Source organism: Lactuca serriola, chromosome 7 (assembly GCF_051521515.1).
Source record: "Lactuca serriola cultivar US96UC23 chromosome 7, Lser_US96UC23_V15, whole genome shotgun sequence".
Lineage (NCBI taxonomy): Eukaryota > Viridiplantae > Streptophyta > Magnoliopsida > Asterales > Asteraceae > Lactuca > Lactuca serriola.
This window is the reverse complement of record NC_136414.1, coordinates 148463908-148474131: the sequence shown is the minus strand read 5'-3', so window position 1 is coordinate 148474131 and position 10224 is coordinate 148463908. Positions and strand designations below refer to the sequence as shown.

Below are 10224 nucleotides of genomic sequence, written 5' to 3'. Positions count from 1 at the left end.
CTTAAACTGAAACAGATCAACTGCTTTGAAGAAGAAGGAGAAGATCAAGATGGGATTTGTGTGATATGTCAAGTTGGATTCGAGAGAAAGGAAATTGTAGGAGTTCTTGAATGCAAACATCGTTACCATGTTGAATGCATTAAGGAGTGGCTTTTTCATAAGAATGTTTGTCCTCTTTGTAAGGTTAAGGTTTTTCCTGTGTAAAATTGTTTTAAATTGATTTGTTATTTTGTTTTTAATAGAAAACTAGTTCTTGTTTATCAGTATCTCTTTACTTGTTATATGTTTGTGCTTATGATTAAAAAGCCTCATAAGTTGTTTAAAATATATATTAAAATGACCTAAAAGAGAATCTTGAATGTTTATCAAAAATGGCCTATTATTACGTAAGACATTTTTTTATGTAAATTGATTTATCATTGATCCCCACGAGATATCCTAGCGAATCACGAAAGTGAAAGGTTGTGGATTTTATTAAAGATTTATGTAATGGAGACTATGAATAAAGAAACTTTGCGGAAAAATATATCTTACTAAATAAACTGTACTTTTGTGATAAATAAATAAAAAATACTTTGTCATTTAGTGATTAGTCCTTTTGTAAAAATATTTGATATGTGATTTAATTAAAGGATTTGATAAACAAAAAAAATGTTTGGTTGTCCACAAATCGTACCTCTAAAAGATTAATTAAATATATTTCTATTTTTTTTTTCTTACACATCTTTCTATCCATATGAAATATACATCTTTCTATCCATATGAAATGATGATATTTGTCATATTTTGATAAAATTAATTATATTTTTGGAGATTTGTCATCATTTCAAATTGATAAGAAGATAATTTAAAAGAAAAAGTAGGAAGATATTTAATTTCTCTTTATCTAGACATTTAGCTCAAATTAAAATTGATCAAATGGGTGTTATATATATATATATATATATATATATATATATATATATATATATATATATATATATATATATATATATATATATATATAAGTCATCAACAATTTAATAAAAATAAATTAAAAGGAAAACTTACTTAACATTTTTCTTAAAAAATGACATTTTCATTCAAGAACCTACTACAAAAAGCTAGAACACGAATAATGTTACGGAGTGGTGGTTTAGAACTGAAAAGATGGACGTCAACTGTAATCAATATAGTCATGACTAACTCTATGTGCTTTATTGTACATATTGATGTTGTATTTTATCCCATGAGTTCGATCTTAAAGCTAAGTAAACTCAAAAATCGCAGCACTTGTGATTCCACTCGTTTGTAGACTTATCTAGAATCCACGATACGATAAATCATTTGATTGGAAATGTAAATATAGTCATGAAATGTGTCTGCTTAGTCAAGATTCCCCTAACAAATATTCAAGTGCATTACAAAGTTGTACATGTATGAATAATATTTTTTCGTAGGCTATGTTTTGAAGAGAAGCAAAAATGAATCTCATAAAGTCATTAATATCAGTAGGAGATGACGTGAAATTTGCTGTAAATGAGTAAATGGAAAATGAATCAGGAGAGTAACCAACTGTTGCATTTGTTCTCATTTGGTCTATTTCCTTTTTTTGTACTCAATATATCATCGAACTTGTTGTTTGTGTTCACCATAATCTTTTGACCGACTATCACAAGTCAAAAGCCGATCAAAAAGGTTATGGTGAACACAAACAACAAGTTCGATGGTATATTGAATACAAAAAAAAGGGACCAAATGAGTACGAACGTAAAAGTTAATTTTCCTTAAGAGTCATTTTCCCTTTTGGAATTGATATACCTAGATTTGTCAAGTAGTCTACAAGGGATAAATTGGGAAACCAAATAAATTGAGAGCAACTTATTAGTGGAAGGGGTATTTTGGGTATTTATATTATTTAGTTTGTTTGAGCATAGTGCTTATAAGAGGATAGTGGGAATGAGGGTAATGTCATCTTTTGTGTGAAATTTGGAATTATTATTTGGGAGATGTACATTAAAATCTCTTCCTCTTTGATATTCTTGTTTCACTCGTACAATAGGCATGATGCTATGCTCCCAATAAATTTATTTTTTTAAATAAAACATATCAAGAATATTGAAAATTACATCAAACAGAAAAATAAATTCAAAGATTCTTGCTTCACTTTCTAATGCATGGAAAGTGCAAAGAGAATGACACCTCACACTTGCTTCACTTGCTAAACAATCGATGTCATGTAAATCGCATATCAAACACTTCATCACCAACCCAACAAACTTCACACTTTCATCCTCAACCATGATGTCATCAATCATCATCACCACAAGGTACATTGAGACTCAGACCTTACTTATTCTTAACTGTAACCATTTCTTCTCGATTTCTCCAAGAATTCGTAAATCCAGAGAGAGAACTGTGGAATGCGTACCAAGTGTTCGATTAATTGCCTGAGTGAAAATGGGGAAGAAACGCATTATGTTGCCTGCCACCGAAGTTGATTTGACTAAAGTCAAGTACAATCCTGGAGAAATCCAAGGTTCTTCTTCTTCTTCGTCTTATTCTTCTACCTGTTGATCGAATGTTTTTATCATTTCCGAAATAAAACTGGATTTGTTCGTTTTGTTACAGCTCCTAATGTGACTGGGCTATGGCTATGGATTTTTGTCAAGTTGCTTGAAACGCCATTGATAGGTCCTGTGATCCTTTCTTACTTGAAGAAACAAAACAAAATAACAGAGGTTTGCTCCTTTAACTAAATCACAAACTCTCTTATTTGTTTAAACTTCAATCTATGATTCTACACAGATGTTAAAGGAGACTGTGATACCAGAATCACCAATGTTTACACCTGAATTTCCTCCTCAAGGTTTTCTCCTTCAAACTTCCAACTCTCATCGATACTTTTCAAAACCATTTTACTAATCTCATGAGTTGGAAATTTGATATTAAACCTAAACCAGAACCAGAACCAGAACCAGGAGTCGTTTGTATTGAAGAAGACAAAAGCTCTCAACACCGAGTTGACTCAGCCATTAGATGCCTTCCTCACTATGATCCTTCTTCTGATTTGAATTTAACCCCATCATTTCACTACTGGAAGATTCGTGATTATGCATATTCATACAGATCAAACATCACAACTCCATCAATCGTATGTCATTTCCCCCTACTTTTTTTATGCTTCTTCAAGATATATAAATCTATATACATTTATAATACACATCCATTTTACAGATTGCAGAACATGTGATCTCTGCAATACAAGAATTCAGCAACAAAAAACCTCCAATACCTCTATTGATTTCTTTTGATGCCATGGATGTAAGAAAACAAGCTGCAGCTTCTACTCAAAGGTTTTATACAGGAACACCATTGTCAGTATTGGATGGGATCTTCATGGCAATCAAGGATGATATAGATTGTTATCCTCATCCATCTAAAGGTATATATTTATATAATATAATAATATAATATCATATTTTTTAATTATCTAATAGTTACACACATAACAATAGGTGGGACAACATGGTTTCATGAGGTACATAGTGTTGAAAAAGATGCAATTTGTGTATCAAGATTACGTAATTGTGGAGTGATTTTTGTTGGGAAGGCTAATATGCATGAATTTGGACAAGGGACTACAGGAAATAACTCAAACTATGGGTAATGTTTTCACTTTTCATGTTTGAATTTCCAAATTGGTTTTTCTTTTTTTTTTTTTATAAAAGTTCGTTTGAAATTTACAGAATTGCTCGAAATCCGCATGATTTGGAAAGATATACGGGTGGATCTTCATCGGGGCCCGCAGCTATTGTAGCTTGTGGGATATGTTCAGCTGCATTAGGAACAGATGGAGGAGGTTGTATATAGGCTTTGAAATTAAGAAATCAAAATTCTGTTTTTTTTTTTTTTTAAATTCTCATGGTGATAAAAATACATGTTCAAAATCATAGGTTCGATTCGTATTCCATCTTCCCTTTGTGGTGTTGTGGGATTAAAAACAACATATGGTCGTATCGACATCAATGGGTAAGATTTTGTGATTCATCTAGTGGGACCCACTCTACAATAGCAGTAGTAGTCTGGGAGTTTCAATTACAATGTGGATCGGGCTTTTGTGGCCAGTTAAGTTAAGCTCAGTGGTTGTTGGAAAATATGTTTTTTTGTATAAATATGATTTTTTAAAGCAAAAATAATATATTTGAAACAAAATTTTGAAAAAAACATATGTAAAAAAACTAAATTTATGATGAATTTGTAACAAAATTTTAAAATCTAGGCCAAAAGTGTAAATTTTGAACCAAGTTTGTAGTAAAATTTAAAATCTAGACCAAAAGTATAAATTTTAAAAATGGAAGGACCGCTAACGAGGAAAAATGATGAAAATGAATACATTTACCAGTATTCGGGACTTAATCAGAAACAAGTTATATATTTACGGATTTAATTGAATATGAGGTCAAAATGTAGGGACTTTATAGTAGATTTCCTTAAACTAAACGATTATTTATAATCTTTATTCATATTGTCAAGAGCATTATGCCATGGAACGACTATGGGAAATGTAGGACCAATTGCATCAAGTGTTGAAGATATCATGCTTGTGTAAGCAACTCTTATAAATTTTAATTTTTTATATCGTTTTCTCCTTTTAATAAAATCGGTTCTTTGGTTTCTTCAGTTATGCAGCAATCTTAGGTGCTTCTCCTATCGATAAAATAACCCTTTTACCTGTAATTACAATTTACAACATCCTACTTTCATTTCTTCCTATTAAACTTGAATTATCCAATTTCTACTGATATACAAATCATCTAATTTACAGTCTCTCCCTTGTTTGCCTGATTTATCATCGCTTGAGAATTCTAGTATTTTGTCATCAATGCGGATAGGAAAGTACACCGAGGTTATAATCGTCTTTTTCCAATATTACTATTATTTTTTTTATAAAAATCACAAACGTCTTCATTTAGCATATGTTTGTTTTATAGTGGTTTAATGATGTCCTCTCACCCGACATCTCAACAAAATGTGAAGATGCTCTTAATACGTTATCACAAACTCATGGATGCAAAGTAAGTATATATAGGCTAAAGTTTCATCAAGGGTGTAAGTGTAACTGCAAATGACCATTTTACCCTTCACATGTCTTTTTGAAGGTAGTAGAGGTTGTGATACCCGAGCTTCACCAGATACGAACATCTCATCTTGTTTCATTTGGTTCCGAATCATTAGCCTCACTAACACCTCACTGTCAAAACGGGTATGTCAGACTCAGACATAAATGACCATTTTACCCTTCCTACACCGTTTACACTTTTTTTGTATTCAGGAACGACAAGAAATTCACACTGGACACAAGGACAAATTTTGCCCTTTTTCGGTCATTTACAGCTTCAGAATATGTTGCTGCTCAACGCCTCAGGTGATTCTAAAAAAACGATTTATTTTTTTTACAAATAATAACTGTATTTTTAAATATGATTTTTTTTATAGACGAAGACTCATGTATTATCATATGGAGATTTTCAAGATGGTTGATGTCATAGTTACTCCAACAACAGGGTATTATGTATAACACTATAATTATAAACTATCAATGGGTTTTATAGTTTTTACAAATTCTATAAAATCAAATGTTAAAACACTTTATATAAATTCTTGTTTTAATTCTTTTAGCACAACTGCTCCTGTAATTCGCCCAAAATCAATCAAGTTCGGTGAGACAAACATGAAGGTTACCGGTGAGTTGACTATTATGAAAGTCAACGTACATTCTTCTTTTTTTTTTTTTTTAACCAAGAGGGAATTCATTTTTCAGGTAATTTGATGCGGTTTGTCATATCAGGGAATCTTCTTGGACTCCCAGCCATTTCTGTACCCGTAAGTACTATTTTACTTTACAGGTTCTAATGTCAGCCACCTAGCAGACCACACTGTATTGGATTTGATAGCGTGGGCAAGGGTTTTCATGTCAACCACAGACCACACGTACCTGATTCGACAGTATGGACAAGGGTTCTCATGTAGCCACCTGACAGACTACACTGTACTTGATTTGACAGTGTGGGCATAGCATAGGGTTGCTTGAAAAATAACTTTTTTGCAAAAGAAAAAAATGTTTTTTTCAAAATCATTTTTTTTTCTAGGTGGGTTATGATAAGCAAGGGCTTCCAATTGGATTACAAATCATGGGTCGCCCATGGGGCGAAGCTACAATTTTGCGATTGGCTGCTGCATTTGAGGTACATTTTATTCTAATTCCACCAATAAAATAAATAAATAAAATATATGATATTACTAATATATAAATATTTCAGGGACTACGTGTTGAAACTAAGAAGCCAGTATCATATTTCAATGTTCTAAACAAGCACTGAAACCCTAAATCCATATTCCATCAAGACATATTTCTGTGATTATCCGAGTTTTTAGTTTGTATTCAACTACTATAAAGAATATTATATTTTTAATTAAATTATTAGAAGTATTAATATTGGAACCTTATTTTGGAATTTGGAATAAAAACTAGCTATTAGTTCACAAATCATTAAGCATCATCAACAGTAGCATTAATGTTTCAGCTTCTCATTCATATTGTACAGAATAGAATTGATGATTTTTTTTTGGTATGGGGGAGGGGCAAAAAGGTAAATTGTCACTAATTAAGTGGAGCCAGAAACCGTGTCATCATTTGCAAGCTTTTTATCAACGACATCACTTGGGATATCTGGTCCTGGAGGGATCTTTCCTGGATAATCAGTTGTTGAAGGATCTGATCCTAACATGCTGCAACAATTAAAAAAAAAAAAAAAAAAATGAAATCAAGATTTCTTAGAATTTGATGCAAAATGAGAAAATAAATTCACCTTTTGTCAACAATCACCATGGAACGAAGCTCACAGTTTGCAAAACTACACAAGATTTTAAATATCGGTTAAATGCAAGAAAAGCCCTTACATTTTGGATGTTTTCATGGAATAAAAAAAAAAATCGTTAACCATTTAAAACTAGAAAAAATGACAGAATAACTTACTGTTTGGTAATTTCTTTTTTTACCAACGGATGACAGTCATTACCAAATGTAGCAAGTGTATGAAACAAGAATCCACTGTGAGTTACAATAGCTATTTCCTTTTCTTCACGTGTCCATAGCCTATATAATACTTGTAAAGTAAAAATAAAATTCCCTAATAAAAAATAATTTGAAACGACAATGGTAGAAAGTAGAAACTGAACTCACCAATTAAAGAAACTTTTCCCCCTATTTGCAAGCTCTTCTTTTGTTTCCCTTTCATTAGCCTTCCATAACACATCCTCATCACTTTCTATCTGAAATACATAAAAATAAAAAAAAAACATATAAATCATTTCAAAAATTTTAAAACAAAACAAAAAAAAAAAGTTAAGTAACAGCGTTTACCAATGAAAAATCGATAGCGGGAAATAGGCATTGGTATTCACCGACACTTCTCCTACGATCACAAGGATGGACACCCTAATACCCAAAGAAAAATGTTACAATACAAGAAATGTCAATGACGTCTCTTCTTCTTAGAGTAATTTACGTTTTTGGTCCTTCAATTTTGGTACTTATTGGAGGTTTTTGTAATAATGTTGTTGGTCCTTGTTCCAAGTAAAACAATTACATATTTTTCGGCACCAAAAAATAGTTGTTTTACTTAGAACAGGGATTAAAAATGTTACAAAAACCTCAAATAAGGACCAATATTGCAAAAATCATGAATCTAGTAAACCTACCAAATGTTCACGACAAAGTTCAACTGCAAGAATAGGAGGACAATTTAGGCTTGAAATTGCAGATCGACCACTATTTCCAACATTTGCCAACATCAATGGCATTGAATCAACTTTATCTGTGTAACCTTCTCCACCAAATACTCCAACTGCTGTTTGCATAGTCCTAAAAATTAAAATCCAAAAAAAAAAAAAAAAAAAGATTTTCAATTTTCAACGTAGTCAATAAAAAATAAACAACAATGTGATTCCATTGTATTAATTACCTCAACAAAGGAGATGTAATAACTACTTCAATCTTTTTAGCAAGCCCACATTCATGAACATGTTTTCGCAAATTTTCAACCTAACAATTTTTTTTTAAAAAAAAAAAAGTCAAAATTCAGAAAGAAAATTAATATGATGTGGAGAATTTGTTAACCTGTTGCCAGCCTAATCGAGTTAACTCAGCATCAAAATACTCATGAGACATGTAGGCTTTGTAATCTTTGTCTCCTATTACATTGTGAACTCCTTGTGCATGCCTAACCTAAATAGCAATGTAAAAAGATTTAAAAATATAATTCTGTAATAGAAAAATGAAAATAAATTGCTGTTTCTTGGATTTAACCCTAGATTGGAGTAAAAGTTGGGTAATAACCAGGTGAAGAGTCTTGGATCGATGCAATGGATACAAACTTGAAGTCGAATCCATTTTTCAAACTGCAACAAAGATTAGTACACGGAAATTAAACAAATTGGAAGAATTTAGATTAATGTGGCATGGAATTAAACAAAAAAGATCAGAAATTCAAATGCAAAATCAAAGTTAGGATTTCTGCAGTTTCTTTTTTCAAAGTGTTCTATGGTGAACTGATGTATGTAAGTTATTATCAATTGGAAATAACCGTTGTGTTATTACTGTATAATTATCGAGCAAATAAATCCCAAATCTGAAAATTAAAAAAGAAAAATCGGATAGAATATAGCTTCAATGCTAATAATCGAAGGAAAACTGAAATAGAACATAGGCATTCGAAGGCAAAAACACAAACATACATATATATATGGTAAGAAATTAAGAAATCTTAATTTCATATGTTCGTGAGGTTTAGAAATGGTAAGCATTAACACAAGTCCAGATTAACTAAGAAATCTGATATGGGTAAGGTTTAGAAAGAGTAAAGAAGTCGATAGGATTGGAGGGTTTAGGATAAATTACCACAAGCAGATAGTGAAGGATCTGATCGATTCCTGTGGAATAGGAATCGAAGAATGATATGGAGGAAAACGAGCGCCTTTGTTGATACAAATAGTGATGGCGAAATGTGTCATCAACGTGCTGATTTGTGGTTGAAACTTGTGATTGTGATATTCGATTCTTGTCATCGACTTCTCTCCTTTGACTGCTATGTTGACCTCCCCTTTTAAAGTTTTGATGACATGATAAATCGGGTTGGAAAGGGTGGACAGCGTGGGCTGTAGGATTTTTTTGAGAGGTAGGAGGTGCCATATGGAACATCATTTTCTTTTTCTGTAGGGTGTCAAATCGGGTCATTGTGTCGTGTATCTATCTGACATGACACGACACGACAAGGTTATTTGTAACACGAACACGACACGTCACAATGCGGTGTTTTTTTTAACTACCACAAAAACAAACCAATTAAACACGACACGACACGACAAAGATAACATAATATAACAATTAGTTTATTTAATTAATATTTAATCATACATAACACGAAAAACACGACAAATAAATGTTAAATCGTGTCAATTTTGTGTCGAATTTTGAACACAAACACGACATGACACGACATCGTGTTTTTTACACTTGGCATGAACACGAACACGAACACGAATTCAAATTTCAATTTGTTCCCAATCTCGTTTCGTGTCGTGACGTAACAACAATTGTCACCCTTATCTCTTGGTACCGTATATTTTCATGTTTCTCCTTCTATTATATATTAGCTTCAGTTTTGGTTAGTTAGTATTTTATACATGAAAACTTGTACCAAAATGTGTTTGGGTTGTAAGAAATGGGAGGGATAATATTCATGTGTTGTGGGATAGAATGAAAGCAAGTGTGAAGAGAGAAAAAGGTTGATATGGTTGTTAAATGGCAATGGATTAGGAGGGTGGGAGGGATGGACACCCTCCACCCTAAGAGTAGACGATGTCGAAGGAGGTTACCGCCTTAGGTGTCTTAATATTGTGTCCATACGGGAATTCCATGTCGAGCTTCCAGATGTTTCTTTCCTCTTTTATCTTCTATTTTCTATTTTTTACTTGTTACGTGTAAAAGAAAGTGGAAAGGGAAGGAAGCTAGGATGACTATCTCCATATGATTTGGGTGTTTTGGGAAAGGGAGCAAGTGAAGGGAAAAGATAGAAAAGAAAAACGGATATAGAGCTAATGTGTCATTTGGAAAGGGTCGGAAATGTGAGAAGGATACTCGCCACGCTAATGTTATGTTTATGTAGGGATGTCCAAAAATCG

General features: G+C 32.2%; 2 protein-coding genes across 8 annotated transcripts; one reads left to right on the top strand and one right to left on the bottom strand.

Annotated features, from left to right (window-relative positions):
* The first annotated feature begins 1971 nt into the window (after positions 1–1971).
* Positions 1972–6806, top strand: FAAH (fatty acid amide hydrolase). Of its 6 annotated transcripts, XM_079008309.1 has the most exons (20): positions 1972–2309; positions 2388–2518; positions 2611–2720; positions 2788–2848; positions 2943–3133; positions 3217–3424; positions 3498–3645; positions 3729–3841; positions 3936–4011; positions 4516–4587; positions 4664–4715; positions 4808–4888; positions 4974–5057; positions 5142–5245; positions 5315–5407; positions 5479–5547; positions 5662–5726; positions 5804–5865; positions 6132–6227; positions 6303–6806. In XM_079008309.1, the coding sequence occupies exons 2-20, from the start codon at positions 2440–2442 to the stop codon at positions 6360–6362; spliced, it is 1824 nt and encodes a 607-aa protein (XP_078864435.1). In that variant the 5' UTR covers positions 1972–2309; positions 2388–2439; the 3' UTR covers positions 6363–6806. The 6 variants fall into 6 exon arrangements, 4 of the variants coding, with proteins under 4 accessions (XP_078864435.1, XP_078864436.1, XP_078864434.1 ...); XM_079008310.1 differs by having other exon boundaries at positions 1972–2518; positions 2949–3133; XM_079008308.1 differs by having other exon boundaries at positions 1972–2518.
* On the bottom strand, positions 6477–9089 carry LOC145060976 (Phosphoglycerate mutase family protein). 2 transcript variants are annotated; one of them, XM_079008312.1, is made up of 10 exons: positions 8942–9089; positions 8381–8442; positions 8162–8269; positions 8007–8086; positions 7744–7906; positions 7406–7480; positions 7226–7314; positions 7019–7138; positions 6852–6896; positions 6477–6771 (listed from the first exon to the last, which is right to left on the bottom strand). In XM_079008312.1, exons 2-10 carry the CDS (start codon positions 8432–8434, stop codon positions 6648–6650), a joined length of 858 nt encoding a protein of 285 aa, XP_078864438.1. In that variant the 5' UTR covers positions 8435–8442; positions 8942–9089; the 3' UTR covers positions 6477–6647. The 2 variants fall into 2 exon arrangements, with proteins under 2 accessions (XP_078864438.1, XP_078864439.1); XM_079008313.1 differs by lacking the exon at positions 8942–9089 and adding an exon at positions 8779–8799.
* Between the last annotated feature and the right edge of the window lie 1135 nt (positions 9090–10224).

Excerpts from the sequence above, each read along its gene's own strand:
- FAAH (XM_079008309.1), top strand. The coding sequence starts at position 2,440 with ATGGGGAAGAAACGCATTATGTTGCCTGCCACCGAAGTTGATTTGACT. Across the intron at positions 2,519-2,610 it reads CAATCCTGGAGAAATCCAAG|CTCCTAATGTGACTGGGCTA; the intron begins GTTCTTCTTCTT and ends GTTTTGTTACAG. Across the intron at positions 4,716-4,807 it reads ATAAAATAACCCTTTTACCT|TCTCTCCCTTGTTTGCCTGA; the intron begins GTAATTACAATT and ends TCTAATTTACAG.
- LOC145060976 (XM_079008312.1), bottom strand. The coding sequence starts at position 8,434 with ATGGATTCGACTTCAAGTTTGTATCCATTGCATCGATCCAAGACTCTT. Across the intron at positions 7,907-8,006 it reads ATTACATCTCCTTTGTTGAG|GACTATGCAAACAGCAGTTG; the intron begins GTAATTAATACA and ends TTTAATTTTTAG. Across the intron at positions 7,315-7,405 it reads CCGCTATCGATTTTTCATTG|ATAGAAAGTGATGAGGATGT; the intron begins GTAAACGCTGTT and ends TATGTATTTCAG.